This window comes from Amblyomma maculatum, chromosome 1 (assembly GCF_055883805.1).
Source record: "Amblyomma maculatum isolate TAMU_Amacu chromosome 1, ASM5588380v1, whole genome shotgun sequence".
NCBI classification, from domain to species: Eukaryota; Metazoa; Arthropoda; class Arachnida; order Ixodida; family Ixodidae; genus Amblyomma; species Amblyomma maculatum.
In genome coordinates, this window is record NC_139344.1 from 73,106,689 (window position 1) to 73,126,883 (window position 20,195).

The window sequence follows — 20,195 nt, forward strand, 5'->3', positions numbered from 1 at the left end:
TCTTGTTTTCCTTTTTCTAACACGTGGTTAAGCTACAGACAAGCGCAGCTATTCAGGTCATTAACTCAGCGGGTATCAAGTTCTCGCTCGACCTCTGGTCGACCAAAACAGATCAGGAGAACGTCCGCTGATCAGTCCAGTCTACGTATCGGGGTGGAAAACCTCACATTACGGCGATAGGCGACCGTTGGTCGTGCAGGCTTCGTCGCCGGTGTAATGCGACAGATCAGTGCGTCGATGAGCTAGGAACCGAACCGTGTCTTATGCTGAAGAAAACATATTTTACTCTATATCGCTTTTGTGAAGTAACATCTTCATCAAGCATTTCTGCATAAGGTACGATCACTGTGTCAATCGCCCACAAAAGAAGAGACGTGTACTTTGATATTGCAGCCTGCATTGCAGACCTATTCTCTGTGACGTCACACGAGCATTTCAAACAAAATGGCAGTCTCTCTCGGTGTGTTGAGTTTCTTATTCCTATTTCTATCGCATTGTTTAATATGCGAAGCGCGCTATGCACTAAAGGTTTGCGAGTAGAATCACAGACTTATATATTATTCACAGAAGTATAAAACGGCAATACATCGAACGACCCTGTCATCGCCCTCTTAAGATGACCGCGTACATGAATCGAAACTATAATTGTCTATAGATGATGATCTTAGGCGGCACAAACCCTTTTCCCCATATTGGTAACCTATGTTGTCAATGTACTGGTCTTACGTTGGGCCGGACAATGCCAACTCAATAACAATATTGAGTCAATGGGTCGTTCTGTCTGGAATGCAATTTAAGAGCTAACGGCCTGGGGAAAGCACTGCTTCCCATGAGATTTACTACTTATCGTCTTCTAGTACAGCACAAAACCTCAGTACACTGAGAGATCATCCCGATCTCGGAAGGAAATAATATTCTTACAACGGAGTTTACTGTCTGAGCACCGCCGAACAGATTGAGAAGACAGAAAGCTCAACTGGTCAACGGCTGCTTGTCCGGCACGAGAGCTTCTCGCGACGTCTTCATCCTTGTCTTTTGCTACTGCTGCTCTTCTAAACTTCTTCAAGACTGCTACATTTCTCCCTGGATAGCTGAAGACGATCCACCCCCTCCCCCTAGCGAGGTAGTCGTTCTCATGAGAGGGACAAGGAATTCATCCAGGCGAAATGGGTGACTTCCGTTGTGCCTAAGCGACGACCGCTTGCGGTCATGTAGTTTAGGTAGCTGGCACGGTTGATGAAAGCGTAAGAACCAACTTAATGCGCCAATTTTTCTAGGCTAAACAGCGCTTTCGGAGAGGTCGCCAAAGCCACAAGTCTCCAAGGGCGTGAGACACATGACAGTGCCGGCTATCGTACCGAGCTTTGGAACGCCCTTGCGAAGCGAGATTCCGCAAACCGGTGAGGCGCTGAGCTTTGACCTGACAAAGAGTTCCAGCCATGCACGGTTCGTCATGGACGGAGTAGAGAAGAATGATGCCTAGAAAATAACAAGGAGCACGGGCATAGAGAAGAATTAACGAACTGTCTCATGTGTTGCAGTGCTGAAGGTAAACATTATAAATGGCAGTATGGTATCCCAGATCTTGTGGTCAAATGCGATACACACAAATAGCAGCTTGACGTTGTGTGCGGTGGCGCGCTCTGTGAAACCGTTGGTTTGAAGACGATATGGTGTGGAGTGTCAAAAATGGGACGCGCATAAACGGAGAAACTCTTCCACGACATCTGCCGTAAACTGGCGACCTCGGTCACTGATTATCACTAGCGGAGATTAAAGGTGCAGGATGACTGAACGAAGCAAAAACAGGGACATATGGTGAGCGGTGGCTGAAGAAACAGCGGGCATTTCACAGTAGCGGGGGAGATAATCCTGCACAAACCACGATCCAACGATTTCCATTGGAAAGCTTCGGGAAGGAACCCATAAGATCGATTCCGAATTCCTCGAAAGCACCGCGTGGTGGAGTCACAGGATGCAGCAGGCCTGGTGACATGGACGTAGGGAATTTATGCCGCTGGCACTCAGGGCAGCTGACCACATATCGCTCAGTCGTCTGGCGCATCTTTGGCCAATAAAACCGGTCACGAGCATGTTGCAGCGTTCGCGCAGACCCAGGTGACCAGAAGTGGGGTTGTTGTAAATCACACGCAAGACGCACGAGCGGTATCTCTCGGGAACCACGAGTAGAAAATTCATGCTAGTGTTTCAGTGCGCCATTTTGTACAGGAGGCCATCACGGAAACAAAACGGTTTGGTAACTGTGGAATCCCGTGCAGCCGCAAGCAGTGGCTCAAGGCTTATATTGGTCGCTTGCACAGTCCGCAGAGCCCAGATATCGGGAAACTCACGCACGGCGGAGGCAATGCAGTGATCGAAGTCGGCAGTCACATTCGGTCGTAGGAAGGGGAAGACGTGAAAGACAGTGCATCGGCGTGTTTTTGGTCACTCTTGTAAGAAAAAAATACAAGGGTTCAACGCTGCTGAACCAAATATTGAGCGTAAGCATCAACTTAGGGTGACTGAGCGTTCTTCTTCTCTTTTTCATCTTCCTCAGCCCACATATAAAGCCCCGCTTTAACCAAGCCGTATGGACATGCCTTAGTGGCCTATAGGGGTAACGTGAATGCCAGGGTCCTAGCAGGCGGATTCTTAGATAACCGTCCCATGTGAAACGAGAGACCAAAGTTGGCAGCTCCTGCCAGCCCACGTGGGGTGTGACGTCACAGCGTCACGGGGGTAGGACGTGGCTACCGGCCGCGCTACGCTGAAGGCTCGAAACTTAGAGTAGTATTGTTTTCCCAATAAAATGAACTCGTACCCTTGCAGACGAAAGGCCCAGCATGCCAGACGACCAGATGCGTCAGGAACATTGACGAGCCAACTAGGGCATGATGGTCTGTCACAACCGTGGAATGGCGTCCATAGAGGCAGCACCGAAATTGCTGAACGGCAAAAACTACAGCCAGACACTCCTGCTCCGTAACTGTGTAGTTATGCTCAGGATTGCTAAGGTAGCATAAGCAATTACATGCTCGTCGGTTTCTGAATGTCATACAAGCACAGCACAGACACCAATCCCACTTGCGTCAGTGTAGACTTTCGTGGGAGCGGAGGGGGTAAAGTGCCGGAGTATGGGATGTGACATAAGTAAACACTTCAAGTGGTGAAAAGACGCGTTACAGTCTGAGGTCCAGTAGAAAGGGACGTCCTTTTGGAGAAAGCACGTCAGAGGGAAGAATACGTCGGCAAATCGCAGGATGTACCGTCGAAAGTAAGAACACAGACCGAAAAAACATGCGGAGCTCCTTTTGAGTCTGGGGTCGTTGGAGGCAGAAACTGCAGTAGTCTTCTGTGGATCGGGCCAAACATAGTCACAATCGAGGAAATGTCCGAGTTCCAGCGCTTGACGTTAGCCAAAATGATACTTTTATTGCGAAAGCAATACTACTCTAGATTTCGAGCCTTCAACATAGAGCGGCGGTAGACCCACGTGACACTGTGACGTCAAATCCCACGCAACACTAGGGTGAGAGCTGGGCTACCAGCTCAAGCGGTTGGCGTAGCGTGGCGGTATCCACGTCTTACCCACGTGATGCTGTGATGCCACTCCCCACGTGACACAAAAGCGAGAGATGTGCTCCCAACTAAGGCGGTCGGCCTGGCGTGGTCGAAGCCGCGGCTCAGTTGGCAGGAGCTGCCAAATTTGGTTTTTCGTTTCAAATGGGGCGGTGATGTGAGAATCAGCCTGCTAGGACCCTGACATTCACGTTACCCCTATAGGCCACTAAGGATGCGGCTTGGCTAAAGCGGGGCTTTATATGTGGATTGAGGAAGAAGAACGCTCGGTCACCCGCAGCTAATGCTTTCGCTCAATATTCGGTTCAGCAGCGTTGAACTCTTGTAATTTTTTTAGAATTCAGGACAAGCCCAGCCTTCCGCAGGCAGCCGAGAACAATAGCGAGTCGCCGTGTTATGTCTGGCCAAAAATAACAACATCGTCTGAGTAACACGTGCAGATTTCCCACACGAGGTCACAAAGTATTGTTTCCATAAATAATTTAAATGTGGCTGGCGAGTTACAGAGGCCCAAGGGCATCGCATTAAATTAAATTAGGCCGTCTGACATAGCGAATGTAGTTTTTTCCTTTTCCGTAGGGTCCGCTGGAATCTGCCAACACCCCGATCGCAAACTAAAGAGCAATAAGACGCGGAGAAAAGGTAATCTATGACGTTGTCGATGCGCGGGAGAGGATACACATCCTTTTTAGTGATTGAGTTGAGGCTACGGTAGTCGATGCAGAACCTATGTTCCGTCTATCGCGGAAGCTGCCCAAGGACTGGACGACTCCTGAGTTACGGTCGTGTTCAACATTTCTTGGACTTGCTCGGTGATGACCTTGCACTCTGACGGCGACAAGCGGTGCGGCTTTTGGCGGATCAGATGGCAAGATTCAGCGTCAATCCGTGCGCGAGACCGCGAAAAACGTTGCGACCTCTCGGACTGCGCTAAATCTAAGATGAAGGCGTGCGGAGAGAAAAGTCTTCAAGATCTGGCGTAGTGATGTGTTCAACGATGCGCTGATCATCGGAAGAAGTTTCTGGTAAGCAGGCGAATGGGTAGCGAGGTTGCCAGGGGAAGCAGTAACGAGAGAACACATCATTCGGGATAGCTGTACTACATGAGGCAAGATTCGAGCAGGCAGGCTTAGGCAGTGCCGGCAGGCAAGAACCATTAGCAGCTCACCGAAGACCACGACACAAGCCATGAGACTCCGCAGCTTGGGGCCAGGACGATAAAGAGCTGTTCCGCACCTGTACCAAATATTTTGCGACGACAAGCTGAAGAACGACAATAAGCTCCTAAATACTGAACCTTGCGCATGCCTATGAGAGGAAGTGCCATCTTATGGGGCGTTAGGGCGTTGTAGCTTGGCGCCTACCATCTGGGGACGCTGTAGCAACCGCACCGCGATTGAACTGCAGCCATTGCTGCACGCGCACAGGCGAGCTTATCCTACAGCAGGTGCGCTTCTCTGTGCGCCGTCAGCTTGCATTTTTGAGGATTTGATAAATGCGCCAAAAAAGTGAGGCATTCGGGTGGAGGCCACGTAATGCCAGACTACGGTCACAACTAGAATTCACTCATTTTCTGCAAAACTGATTGTTTCATTCACGGAAACACGTCAGTCTGGGACATTGTATATATTTTCTTTAAGGCTTTTTTTTATGATCCTAATTCGATGACACAAGGGAATGCATTCACAGGCTGTTGTCATTTTTGTTTTAATGAATAAAGCAGCCCATTGCATAGAACATAGAACCGATCGTTTTGTATGATTGCGACATTTCTATTCCTAAAACTCAGAATGTCAGGCATGTTTTCACAATGAACTAATTGCTCTACTGTTTCTGCTTTCAGAGAAATGCATCGTGCCTGATGTCGTTGGCACCATTGTAAAGCGCCTCATGCGTGTTGGACAGGTAATTTGTTTTTCGATCCCTCTTCCAAGCGTGTATGTAATAGTGATTTCTTATAGTCACACTATACATTTTGGCACCTTTTCCAAGCGTGTATGTAAGGATGATTTTGTATATCCACACAATACATTTTGGCACCTCTTTCAAGCGTGTATGTAAAAATGATTTCGTATAACCACACTACATTTTTTCACATCTTCTAAGCCTGTATGTAAGGATGATTTCTTATAGTCACACTATAGATTTTGACGCCTCTTCTGAGCGTGTATGTATGGATGATTTCGTATAGCCACACTATACCTTTTGGCACCTCTTCCAAGCGCGCATGTAAGGATGATTTCGTATATCCACACAATACATTTTGGCACCTCTTCCAAACGTGTATGTAAGAATGATTTCTTATAGCCACACTATACATTTTGGCACTTCGCTATTCTTTTCCTTATCACTTATTTTGAGCTTGAGTATGCGCTATAGACCAACACCGTGTTTACAAACAAAGGGGGCGCTCACGGCGTCGCAGCCGACTGGGGGTGAAAAATAGGGTTAGTGCCTATAGGAATACATGGAACCGAAACATTTCCAAGCAGTTTTTTATTTTCACGAGACACTTATGATGTCCTTATTCGGTGCAAAGTAACCGTGAACATCCTAGAACAGATCCTGAAAGTATGAAATCTCGTGACCGAGGCGAAGTATTTTTAAAAAACCGCGAAACGTACGGGGATTCGAGTTGGGAGGGCGGCCCATAAAAACACAAGTAAACGCAACTTACTGCAACATTTTTCTCGTTTCGCCGAGCACCAGAAGTGGTGGCCGGTCTTTAAACATTGGCCAGCGCTTTGAAGAAGTATGCTGCGTCATTGCGTAGGCGGCCTACTTTTAAAACTCCTCGAATAATCTATGTTGTGAATCCAGACGCCCCAAAATGCTCATGTAACGAATCACGTAGTTTTGTTTACAATCTGACATGCTACCGCATGGAGTAAATTAGCTTGATGATACTGTCCATCAAGTGATACATCCTAGACAGAATTACATTTAAAATGCAGTTGTCAAACGCCGTACGACAATACGGACTGAAGGAGAGTCGCGCATTGCAGCAGACGACAGCGCAGCTGGCGATACCCACCGCAGCCGCCTCCAGCTCTTCGGAGCGTCTGCTATCGACAGCGCCGGTGGTGCATTGCCGTCTGCAACTGTGCGCGGTCAGTTTATCGTGCTGTGAACGGTCCCGTCAGTCGTCAGACGTCCAGTACTTGCAAAGGAATGTAGTGTGCTATGCAACATGATGTCGGGGCGTGATACAAGACGTTCACCAAAAAATTAGAAAGGTTCAACGCTGCTGAACCGAGTAAAATGTTGCGGTAAGTTGTGTTTACATGCGTTTCTATGGGTCGCCCTCCCAACTCGCACCCGAATACGTTTCGCGGTATTTTACAAATATTTCGCCTCGTTTATGAGATTTCGTCCTTTCGTGATCTGTTATAGGATGTTCATGGTTGCTCTGTACCGAGTAACGAGATCATAGGTGCGCCGTGAAATTAGAAAATTGCTTTGAAATTTTTCGGGTCCATGTGTTTCTATGGGCGCTAAAGCTAGTTTTCACCCCCAACCGACCCAGCCTGGCGACAGAAGCGCCACCGCATCGCGCTTACGTCACAGATCGGTGTTGGTCTATCGGGAACTTGCGCTGCACAGGGAACGCCCAGGCGAGTTGCCGGGGCTGCTGCGCCGGTCAGCTCATCGTAAGCATTCTCTTTCGCGCATAGCGCTGATGTGTCAGCGTTATTGTTCTGAATAACCGCAATTTAGAGGGACCGGTGCATGCTTACTACGCGTAGCTTTAAAGTAAAACTGTTGTCCTGAGTTCTTTTTATCACGATAAGCTGCGAATTGAGCAAAATACATGCACGCTTTTGAGTAGATATGATTTAGCTGCGATGAAGCATCGATACTGGAGGCGAAATGTCACATCACAGTAAAACGACCTTAATGCGATGTCAATATTCAGGTAAATGTCCTCGTGTCACTCGCGCTTGGCGGATTGAGAATGTGCAATATTTATTTACTGCACTTTTGATGAACTATAATGACTGAGGCCGCGTATGAACGTGCGTTAGTGGCCTATAGAGGTAACGTGAATACCAAGGTCCTGGCAGGCTGATTCTGACATACCCGTCCCATGTGAGACGAGATATCCAAGTCGGCAGCTCCTGCCACGGTTTCATTGCGCCTGCCTTTATGGATACGGCATACGAGCATACACAACGTGCCGAGCTGGCTGGCGTAGTGTTGCTTTCGCAAAAGCCCTGCGGTCGCTTTTTGATATTTGCCGGTTTCCGGCGGGGCGTGATCAGCCTTGCATGGATTGAATTGTCTTTTAATTTGTTCTTCGAAGTGAATAACACTAAGATCGGCACCTAATCATGCATTTAAAAGCTCGCTTTGGTGGCACTGCAAGCAATTCAGTAGCCGTTATTGTCATGTTGATAAATGACGGGCTTAAGGTGTCGGTGACCTTCTATGTCAGAACATAGGAGAGAGTTGCTACGCCTTGTATTGTCCTTAGCCTCAGCACGCAATCTCCATCATTACGGGCCCAGAATGAACAGCATCGATGAAATCAATGGCTGGCGTCAGTGCTGTCACTACTGATGAATGCAAAAAAATTAATGCAAAGAAAAAAATGTTGCTACTGTGAATTGCTCTTCGCACAATATGAAATCTCTGCGGTCGGCATAATTTAACGCTGTAATGAGCACCACCATACATTGTATACCCCCCCCCCCCCCCCCCCCCCCGCCCCCAGTGCTCCCGCTGCGACCAATATAGGCTTAGAGAACTTCGCGACCAAGAAAAAGACTTAGCGATGCCTCAGTTTGAAGCATATTTGAATTAATTAACACATTCCTCGTGACGCAGATGCAATTAAGCTTGATTTTTACAAAAGGCAAGTTCTGTTTGAAGTGAAGTAAATCTACCTAATTGTCAGAGATCCATTGATACGTACCCTGAAACAAATAATGCATGATCGTTTTTAGGGATGTGCAAGCAGCCAAACTAAATCATCTAGTAACTAAAAAAACGCTTTAGTGCTCCTGGAGCGATATATTGTTACGTGGCGGCAAGCCGATGAAAACAGTAGAACAGAAGACAGAAAGAAGGTGTTTGATAACAGTGAGATGACGTTTAATGAATTGTTGGCGGGCCTAGCGCGAGCGCTCCTGACCGCGCCACTGCCCGCTTCTTCTTGCTCGTCTTTAACATGACCCGGGGCCACCGAGCGATCGTCCCGATCGTGGACGAGGAAGTTTACCGATGTTGATAATTCCATGGCATGATGATGGGCGTGTCTGGATGCTTGAAGAAGATGAGAAAGCTAATGAACCTTGGCCGAGGACACTCTCGGGCCACACGTTGCCACGACTCGACGGCGGAGGCCCAGGCACGCACCACATGGCATAGGCAGGAAAGGATGTCTTGAAGTGTAGTGGTGTCTCGGGTCGTGGGGTTTTTGATCGGCACATCTGGTCAGTGGGGTCGCATATAATCTTCGCGTCTCTCCTTGTTTATAGTGGTCATGTGTGGCCCCGTCTCGGGTCAGTCTCTCCTTCGTCGTGTCTTGTGGTCGGGATGGGGGGACGGGGCGTAGGAACGGCAAGGCCTTGCTGGGTCCGGCAAGCTTGGGAACAGCCATGCGATGCCTCCTAACCTTCAGCCGACGGCGCAAGGGTATAAGCAGCGGCGAACGGGGGAGCGCGCGCAGCAATCAGATAACAAGCGCGATCTGCGCCATGCAGGAAGAGGGGGGCTGAGCTGGGGGGCTGATAGGAATTGGAGCTGGTTACGAGGCCGACGTCGACGCGAAACCCAGAAACGGGCGCCAATGGGCTGCGCTTTAAACAAAAAATCGAATAAGGAAAACGCCATTTACGCGTACGATACGATGGGCTAACCTAAGTTATGAAACATGATAAGTACTGTCCAGAAGCATAAATGCAGCTGTGCCGACTCTTTTTCGACTACGGACTCTGTGTTGGACACAGAGCACCTTTTTTAGTGCAGCCGAAAATTTGTGAACGCTGCAGCATGTCCCCGGTTACGCAATAAATTAGCCTCCCTTCCGCGCCTTCAGCCGCGGTAAACACAGTCGTCTTACTAAAAGATTGGTGCGATGGTCACTAGGCGATGCTAGCAGTACGTACAAAACTCCATCATAGAGGGACTTTGCTGACTAAAGCGTTCCCAAGTAGCACAGAATGTGGGGCCCCAGTAGGTCCGATGTAGGCAAGTGGGGCTGGGGCAACCATCATAAAACCTGCATCGGTCCCCGATGGGGCAAAAGTGGGCAAACCCCATTTGGGCTTGCCCCTGCTCCTCCCGCATAGGTCCCATAGCGGCGTTTCTTGGGCTAATGCAGAGCACATTCCTGCATCCAGACCACAAGGGTCCCTTGCCAGATATTTGAGGGCAATCCAACCTAAATGTGGGCTTTATATGGGAAAGCCCTCATAGACCCGAAATGAGGCCGCCGCCATTAAATCTTTGTGGGACCAACATCGGCCGTAGAGGGGCAAGAAAACGGACATACCCACGTGCTGCCCCAATCGGTCCCTTGTAGGTTACTTGAGGGCAGGTGAAATATGAATAAGGGCTCAATTTGGGTAAGCCCTCGTGAAGCCCAAATGAGGCAGCCTTAGCTAAACCGCTTTAGGTCCCACATAGGCTGTAATGGGGCTGGAAGGCGGGCGTGCCCGCATGGTACCAAAATCGGTCCTTTGTGGGGACTTTGAAGGCCCGTGCTACAGCAGGTGGGCTCTAGGTTCAAAAACAACGTCCAGCCCAATTGGGGCTGCCCACATAAAACTGCTTTATATCCCACATGGGCCGTAATGGGGCTGGAAGGCGGGAGGGCCCGCATGATACCAAAATTGGTCCCTTGTGGGGAATTTGAAGGCACGTGCAACAGCAAGTGGGATTTAGGTTCAAAGCCAACACCCAGCCCAATTGGGGCTGCCCACACAAAACCGCTGTAGGTCCCACATCGGCCGTAACGGGGCTAGAAGGCGTGCGTGCAATTGCGTAAACATTGTTTCCAACCTTTATTTGCATTAGATGTTGCCCTAAATTACTATTATAGATGATTTATATAGCAGTTGTTGCCATGTTTAGTCGATTAGAAATTTACATGGCTTTAGCTCTCGCGCTCATGGAAATTGCGCTACAAATACTAAAACAAACTGATTGCTAACTGTTTCCTCTTATGTGGTTGCTTTGGACAGCCTGCAACTCTCAGCATAATATTGCTGTTCAGAACACACATCTCCATAGCCTGAACAAGATGTACATGAAGTCATTTCGGCTAGATGGATGTTATGAATAATTGTAAAATTTAATATTGTGGCTGTTTAGAAAGTGCAGACATGTATAAAATAATTACTTAATTATGTGCATAAATATTGATTGGGAAAACTTGGACTAGGGCTTTCCATCAATTTCCTGCGTCGGACCCCTATGAGAATAATGTGGGTAAGCCCAAGTGCGGCTAGCGCTATAGAACCCGCATTGGTCCTATGTCATTATCTGAGGGGCTAACTGAAATAAAAAAAAATTTTCCTCCAAAGCGGCTGCCCAAATCGGTCCAAAGTGGGGCCATCGCGGGGAGTTGGCGGGATGTGCCCTTTTAACAATGCCGGAAAAATGTGGGCAGCCCCGCAAAGGCTGCCTGCATCGGCCCCTAGTGGGGCCCATTGGGGCTTTGTCGACAGCCCCCTTCGGGCCTACGTAGGCCCCTCTTGCAGCACCCACATTGAGCCCACCGGGGCTGTCCTGCATTGCCTACATCGGGCCCACCGGGGCCCACCCTTCATAGCCCACTTTGTGCTACCTGGGTTGCCGTAGGAGAAAGGGGTTTTGTGCCATGGAAATCTACTGTTTTCGTTGTTTTTTTCATCCATTGTGAATGAAGCTATTAAGCGTGTTTTCATAGACTGCGGAGACGTAGTTTTCTTCCTTGCCATCCTCCCCTTTAGAAGGAGTTTCGCCTTGACACCAAGAACTTCAGGGACCTCATGATTTAAAATGACTGTATTCCTCATGACGTTGAAATGGCGTTGGGTCGGCACATTATATGGATAAGTAAGATGGCGGTGCATCACGGAAAACTTGACGCACGACCAGTCAGCGAATAATTTAAAGAAGTCATTGTAAGATATATTTAGGTCATCAAACTTGTGATGGAACCGATAGCTGACTGGTTCCTGCGCGCTGAAACCTTGAAAGCAATAAAAAAAAAATTGTCGTGTGGCGTCAATCAAAAGCGGCTGACATTCTGTAAGCATAGAGTCTTTTGGGTGCAATTAAGAATAAAAACAGTGATAACTACAAGGTCCCCAACCGACACCACCGAGATTTTAACAAGGCCTGCGCACTCCAGCAGCCTACGTCACGACAGGCGGATGGCGATAAAGTACGAGCAAATGAAGTTGCGAGCGCGAATCTGTGTCGAGTCACATGATGTCATCTCGCTCTTTTACCCAAGCCTGTACGCGCAGATTCAGTGGCTGATCCTTTATCGCTCATCCGCTTGTCATGACGTTCGCTGATGGGAGAGAAGGTGATGCAAAGGCCTTGTTAAAATCTCGGTGGTGTCGCCCCAACTCGCTTTCCACGAGGAATTCCCAGGCTTTAATCCAAGACTCTGTTTATTCTTTGGAGGGGGGGGGGGGTGCCGGACGCGTACGTCAGGAAAGCACTGCTATGGAGAGTAGTTTGAGGCACAAGATAACTTTTTTTTCGTGAGGTAGGACGGATAAATGAGTGTTTTCGCACTGATAAACTCTGTCTTTATCTAGTCAATTGAAGAAATAGTTATGTATTTGCCCTTTCCCAATCAAATTTCCGGCCGCGTGCTTAGACAATACTCCAGTTAGCTGAACGTGTGGGATGTCAACCCGTTATCTGCATAGATATACTATATGTTCATGAACCGCTTTCAGATAAGGCGGACGAGAATTATTTCCGTGATTTGTGTTCGCCTCGTTGCATAACCTACACACACGAGCAAGTTCAATGTGTTGCTTATTGTTTACCTAAAAGCTGTAAAGACTAATTTGGACCACTGAAGATCGTAGAGGAAAGTCTCATTCGGAAAAGCCAACGGAAAAGTGTTGTTAACAAGTGCATTGGAAAATACGTGAGATGTTTGCAGTCTATAGGCAAAACGTTGATAAACACTCGCTAGCAGTCTGGCTAAATAACCGGGTAATGTTGATCAATATATGGCAGGATGTACCTCATGCTGGCAGCGCGATCTCAACGAGCGAATAATATTTGCTAGCATATATAAACGTATATCAAATGCTGGCAGTCATAGCTACGTGAGCGAAAGCGACCAATATTTGCCAACGACACGAACGTATATGAAATGTTGGAAGACCGATCAATCTCATGGGCAATGTTGCCGAGCTCATACAGCATATTCGAAATATTGGCGAGCCACAAGCATAGATGGACAATGTTTACCACTGGTTTCCAGGCATAGTACCAATGTCAGCAAGCAATGGCATACCTGGCCCGTTGTAACCATCTTATAGAATGGCATGACCAATATCAGAAACATACTGGCAACAATGTGCCGCCCTTGGCCCGTGTTCTGCCAGCACATTTCCAATATAGGGCCGGTTAACTGTGCTACCTGGGATGCTACATATCAGACGACAGTGATACGCCCGCGGCCAGTCGATTGTTTGGTAATAACTCCTCTCATTGAGCGATTTGAATGTCGGTATAAAGTAACGACGGCTGCATGGCGAGGAAATTGAATAAAATACCTCTATCGCGCCCTGTACGCACATTATCTCATGGTTTACCGATCAGAAACAACCTATAGACATGTCTCGCGACGTTTGGTTTTTCCCACGCTTTTGAACTTTACTGCAGCTGAAACACTGCAATCACATCGCGCTTGCCAGCTGTCTTTTCCTTTGAATGGAAAACTATGACGCATGCGTGGCGTGATATGGCGGGGTACTTTTTACCACCATTCTGCCTCCTATCTGGTTTCTTCAGGTTCCTTTTTATTATCAACATTTGCTCTGCTACCGATTGTAAAACCTGCTTCGGACACTCATTTGACTACACCCTATTTATCTGCAATTTACGTCCTGTACTGTACCAGTGCTTTCTTCCTTTCCTTTAATGGTTCTGTGCTGCGGGATGGTGCAATACACGTTATAATAACCAACATCATTCAATCCGCTTTCAAAGAGTTTGGGAATCAAGTACTAAGAGATTATTCGCGCGCAAAAAATCCTAAGTAATCTGATGAAAAACAAAATTTAGATTGTCGAGTCACGTGTACATACCGTTTCTTCCGATTACTGTTCTTTTTTTTTTTTTTTCGCAATGGGTCAGTGGGCCTTTCTTTCCAATCGGTTCGATGTCTAATGGAAGCCCTTGCATCTGCCAAGTCCCGCGCGGGCGAAGGACCAAGTGCGTTATTTCACTCTCGTTCCTCGCCTGCACGTTCGCTGTGGAGCCCACTAGTAGGCGAAAGCTTTATAGAGCTGTCCGTTTGGTGACCCCACGGCTTCCGTCTGGGTGTGTAATCTGGTTGCTGTTTCCTGAGTTATTCCTCTTTCTTCCAAGTCAAGGTCCATGTTTGGCGCCCAAATTTCTTACACCTGTTTTATTACTTCACTGCACTTCACTTTACTACCTTAAAAGCCCCCATTGGGGGTATTATATAAGGGCTTCGGTAACACGCAAAACAAAAAAGCAAAAAAAAAATATTTATAAGTAGGAAAAGCTAAATACAATTGCCAATTATCTACAAATCGTTCACGTCTACCAATCGTGTTCGCAGAGCTTCTCTTCGTGAGCTGATTACATCCTCATAACACCTTGCACTGAGCGTATACCTTCTGTTGCAGATTCGCATAGGAATCTGCAATAAGAACGAAGAGAAGGAAGACGAGGTTTGTGAGGGGCGCGCGCCGCAGAGACTGAGCGCCAGGTTGGGACATTGATAGCGAGCGAATTGTCGGGTATTAAAGGTAGTCAGAGGCGTCCTGTTGTCTGCCCTCCTTCTTCTATGATTTTTGGTGCCAAAACCCGGGAGGCAATGTAAGCTCCTCCATCGATTCTTCCTCGAGGTTACAAGAAAACCAACGACCCTCCAGGAAGATACCAGGAGCTCCGCCAGCGAACTCCACCGGTGAGGAAAGAAAAGGGCTTCAACGAGACGTCATGGAACGAATAAAAAGGAAGCACGGCATAAAAAGGAAGCACGAGAATTTTAGATCAGGCTGTGCCTTGAGGCAAGTAAACTACTCAAGTCGAACGAGCGGACTAAAAACCTGCAACGACGGTGTGCGCGTGCTGAATGAAAAAATGCATGCCTTCAAAGTCGACGTTTGTGCAGAAGACGTCACAGCTGTGCAGGTGTACGAGGAGACTGCCACGCGGGCAGTGAGGCCCCTCAGCCGCCACATCGAGGGCCTTCAGGCGCCTACTCCCACTGCCGAAAGCCGTCGTTTTAGGGAGGCAACAGCTGAGTTCCCTGCAGCTGCTGCACCGTCTACGAACGCCGCTGCTAACGCAGACGCAAATGGTAAGTGCCAGTTTTCGCATCCGTGCCCGATTTCCGTTTATTCGAGTCAACGCCAAAACCATCAACAGAGGAAGCCCACAATGAAGAGGCATTGCAGAAATTCATAGTTAAGAGTGGTGACTTTAATTGGGTCTAGAGTTTTGTCCGTACTCACCGAGCAGAGGCTGCCGTATTGTGGGACGCATTTTCGGAAGAAGCCCACTGCAAGCAGGAACCAATCCAGGCGGGGATCTCAGACAGTAAAGAAAGCATCGAGCCAGCTACAAGCGTTGAACGACGGGCGGACGATTCTGCGCAGTTTACAAGCGAGATTGTTGTCGGACTGCCAACGGAAGAAAACTTTGAAAGAGCGCAACATCTTGGTCCTGTAGTTGATGAGATACCCTTGGAGCGAGAATCCAAAAGAATCCAGAAGCAAACAATAGAGAAAGACGGAAGTGCATTCAATGACTCTGTGCAAGAGAAAGATAGCCAACAGCAGAGAGCCTACCTTGAAGGACTCGCAAATGGAACTTCTGAAAATATTTCGCGGAAGAAAGACGCCTTGACAATGATTCTAGCAGACACGCCGACTTCTGTACAGCTTGCGAAAGAGGCCGAGGTGGCAAACGTAAAGCTTGTCTCCAGTGTTATTGCACAAACGAAAGAACGAGGTCGGGTAATGCCGCAAGAACGTATGCCGTGCGCAAGGGAGAGGAAGAAAGACAGTGAACTACCGAACAGCCTGGAAAAGTGGAGGACACAGATGCACAAGCACAGAAAGAAATCAAGGACAGTGCTCAGAAAAAGAACACGGTGGAAATCTAGAGTGTTTTGCCAGTGTGTTGTGTTGTGCCAGAGTGTGTGCGTGAGTGTGTCAGCACTGACGTCAAGGGTGTTCGTCAAAATGTCGTGCTGCAGCTGTGTATTTACAGTCCTGTGCACTGTTGCTGGTGCGCCAGCGTTTTCATCTTGGCACAGAAAACTCTACACGGGGAGTCACCAAGAAAGAGACAGAACGCACGTGAACCTGTCAATGTGAGCCTCAAGTCAACGGTCCAGCTTAACCAGATGAAACTGTCAGTGCTTTGGGCATCGAGAATTTAGCTCTTCCAGAAAACGAGGAGCAGCTGAGTAAACGTCTTTCACCAAAGTAGCATTTGACCTGGAACTAGCGCAAGTAGTGCAAAAGCCGGTACCGGGAGAAGTGGTGCTCTGGTCGTCACCTAACAGAACGGGAACCTCTGGACATCGTGCTGCATTGACGAGGGCCCATGGCTACGACGACGCCCAAGAAGATCAGCGATGATACCGATGATACCTCAAACAGTTAAACTACCAAGGGGACCACGACGTGAAACTGAAGACGATGCTGGACGAGCACTATTCACTTCCGGTCTACAGCTCTTGCGACAACGTCTTGAACGCTATCCAGCAGCCGCAGCTAGTCATCATAAGGGGTGCCACAGGCTGCGAGAAGACTACCCAGGTGCCGCAGTACATAGTGGGCTCTTACATAAACCAAGGAATTGATGTAGCGTGGTCACTCGGCCCTACGAATCAGCGCAGTCGGTTGCAGCGCGTATAGCAAGAGGAGCGGAAGAACTTGGACTCGAGTGTAGGCTACAGTGTACGACTTTAATATGTGCTGCAACGCCCCTCCTTGCTCTGCACTGTTGGGGCTCCTGTTGCGGAAGTTGGAAACCGGTTTTCGTATATTATCTCAAGTCATCATTGGCGAGCGAAATGTTAGTACCGAAGGGAACAAAATGTAGCGCACCAAGACAAGGACAGAGAAAGAAGACACACACAGCCAGCCTCTCTGTCCTTGTCTTGGTGCGCTACATTTTGTTCCCTTCGATCATGTACCAACAAGCCCAAGTATCTACCCTTCTGAGTTAGTACCGACTTCACCATGAGGGTCATCAGAGACCATTAAGGTGTGACACTTATCCAGCTTCTAGCTATTGCTTACCTCAGACGGCGTAGCGTGTTGCAGATTCGCATAGGAATCTGCAATGAGAACGAAGAGAAGGAAGACGGGTTTTACGAGAGGCTCGCGGTTGAGATTGAGCGCCATGTTGGGACATTGGTAGCCAGGGAATGATTGGGTATTAAATACAGTCAGCGGCGTCCTGGTGTCTGCCCTCCTTCATCTATACCTTCCGCTGAGGAGAGTAAGAGATGGCGCTGTAATTTTTGTCTCTTATTTTGTTGCAGTATCGCTCCGCGATTCCTCGAAATGGATTGTCCTATTTCCCATGCTTGAACTAGAGAAAATGGCTTCAGCCATATGTCTTAGTAATCAGTGATTGTATTTGGGAATATTTCCACTACGCTGCTCCATGTGTTCGCCGCCTGATCGTGTACATGTTTCACTACCTTCTCGTGCACGTTGCACGTCGCAAAATTCTGATGAGCCGCTTGCATGACCTTGTGTTTTACAAGCGGCAAAACAAGTGCGTTTTTCTAGAACGCTGAATGCGCAGCGAAGCTGAACCAAGAAAAGAGTATATTTTATCGAAAATATACCGTAATACTGGGAGTCATCTTCTACCTTCGCGCCATCTCAAATTCGTAGAAAAATTGGGGCGGTTGCTTCGGCGACCAAACAAAACGATTAGAAAAAGCTAGAGATGTAGATTTTTTATTGCACCTAGTGTGGCTTGACAAGAGTTACAATCAACCATAACTACGAGATCATATTTAGCTCGCGAGACGAAAAGATTGTTTTACTCTGCGAAGAAGAGCTGTTCTTCATAATCGGCAAAGAGGCCGCATCGCCAATGGCAGCGACAGAGACAGTGGGAACACGGATGGCATAACTGCAGCTTAAGCTGATGCCTTTCAAAAGATTGCCCCACCGGTTGCACACAACTGCAGCTAGGTCTGGCGCCATTATGCAGGAGTTTCCGCAGGTGCAGCATATCGCAACCAGACTTCCTTGCGCTTAGGAAATAAGAAAGCTTACGTTTGTTATCTCGATCGTTCTTTTGTTTCTGCACGACCTTTCGTTTGATCTTAGGTTCGCGGAAATTCGAGAGTATGAGGTAACAAAACAGTCACCTTTTTCGTTTTCGCGGTCGCCACATTCGGGAGGGGTTTGCGCAAATTTCGAGGCTCGGAGTTCACTTATTCTGTGTACGGGCCATCACTCGGAGGTTTCTACATAATCGATATTTTGACTGAATGCGGCTGGGCGATGGCATGGGAATGGATCACGGCTCAGGATATTATGGTAGGTTTGGAGATATCAGATCAAACACTTTTCTTAGTCGTTTCGGATGGGTACATGTTCATGGTAAATGTCTTGGAAAAAAAATCATAAGAATTTTTTGTTTTAATTGCAACATAGACGAAAATACAGTGAATCACAGACACAACCATTGTCCAACCGTATTAACTGCTTTTACTACCCTCACAGATACAGAGAGAGAGATGGGGGGATTGAAAAGAGTTGTTTGGTTCAATGATGGTGTATGCAAGAAAGTCATCCTCGGACCGTCTCAACCACTATGGGCGTATTTAAGTGGACATATATTGATATATAAACCAATAAAATTATTCTATTAATAGTAGCGCTTTGTCTTTTAACATTTTCAGCGCTTTATTTTCTTCTCTGTAGCAGCTAAACACTTATTTATGTATTTATTTATTTTAAATACTGCCAGTCTCAACTGAGACTAAAGCAGGCGGGCAAACAAAATTGAAACAACATATTTTCAACAGTGCACTCATGAATTACGCATAATAGGCCCAAAAAAAGGTGAATGCAAAAGGGCAGATTAGGTTAGGAACTATAAAAATAACAAGCAAACAAAAACACTGAAAAAGTATTACATATCTAATACCCAGGTGTATCATCAGATTGGCAACATGATAATAGTAACAGTGTTAGGGAAACAATAAAAATAAATTCCCCACAGGATAGAAATCCAATAACTATTTGCGAGGCGTTTGAATGGTTAACCAAGAGGATCACTGATTGCATGACATGAATTCCAGTAGTGACGTGAATTGTGACGCAACGATTCTGCAGAAATGTATGTAACAAGTTATTTGTCTTTTTTTCACATACCGTGTCTTCTATTGGCTCAAAACCCAAGTTATTAAGTTAGCGTTCATGTCTCAGTTTTATAGTGTTCGTGTTCCCTGAAATCCCTAGAGTGTAGGCGGTCCAGCCAAGGGAAGAGCGGGGGGGGGGGGGGGGGGGTAAGAGGACATGAATCTCGCGCACTTTCACACGCACTCGAGCTCGCAGACACGCCTCCGTTAAGACACACGTGCGGACTTGACTCAGGGAGGCAGCATACCAGGAAACTGTCCCTTTGTTCCCCACCGTGGAAATGCTGTGGGTCTCCATGAAATGGAAGGAGGTGCCGCTGTGTTCGGCATGTGCAGAGACGTTGGAAATTGACCATTGCCTGTCAATTACTTCCGCTCAAAGAGTTTTTGACGGGATCCCAAGGTAATTTCACCGGTTGTCGGCAAGCTGCTCGCAGGGTGGTTCAGGCTTTCTGGGTTCTCGACCCACTGGCGCCGTTTGCCTAACCACAGCGAGGCCCACACTGATTTCTGCCAAATGCTAAGCTAAGTGTTTTGTTCTGGTACGTGTATTCGCCCTGCGCCGATCTGCTCCCGCTGGAAAAAGACATAGGGGACATTCAAGGATTCCAAGGGTCGTCACCTCGTTCTACTAAGCCGCTCCATTCCGAGTGATTTGTCTTGGGGCGTGCGCCTAAGACAGGCATGCACTGACCTTCACAACCTGCGTATAGGTATGAGCAGTTACAGCACTGCCGTGGGGAAATGTAGTGGTAAAAATAAAGTTTTTCTTGTTTGTGAAGGAGATTGAATAGTAATCGGCGAATTTACGATAAGTTTGGGTTCTGCGGCGTAAATTAGATAAACCCAATTTTTAGTGGGTGCAGAATTCGTGGACAGAACGTTTGCAAGCCATAATTGCGTCCATCTCCAAACAAGATGACTTCCCACAACTGCCTTGGCTGACTGAGTGTCTGTAGTTACGCAAGCAAGCGGTTGAGCCAGCCCATCGCCAATAATATCCATGTGGCCAGAGATCCGCTGAATGGTGTGAGTATGGTATATATGCTCGACC

At 47.7% G+C, this 20,195-nt stretch overlaps 1 protein-coding gene across 2 annotated transcripts in view; it reads left to right on the plus strand.

The window, feature by feature from the left end:
- The window catches only part of LOC146202793 (sushi, von Willebrand factor type A, EGF and pentraxin domain-containing protein 1-like), a 136,376-nt gene that overhangs the window by 14,680 nt on the left and 101,501 nt on the right, over positions 1-20,195 (plus strand). For both annotated transcript variants that reach the window (XM_084588340.1, XM_084588339.1), the window contains exon 2: positions 5,423-5,484. In XM_084588340.1, coding sequence (XP_084444466.1) covers positions 5,423-5,484 — 62 coding nt within the window. The remainder of the gene's footprint in view (positions 1-5,422; positions 5,485-20,195) is intronic.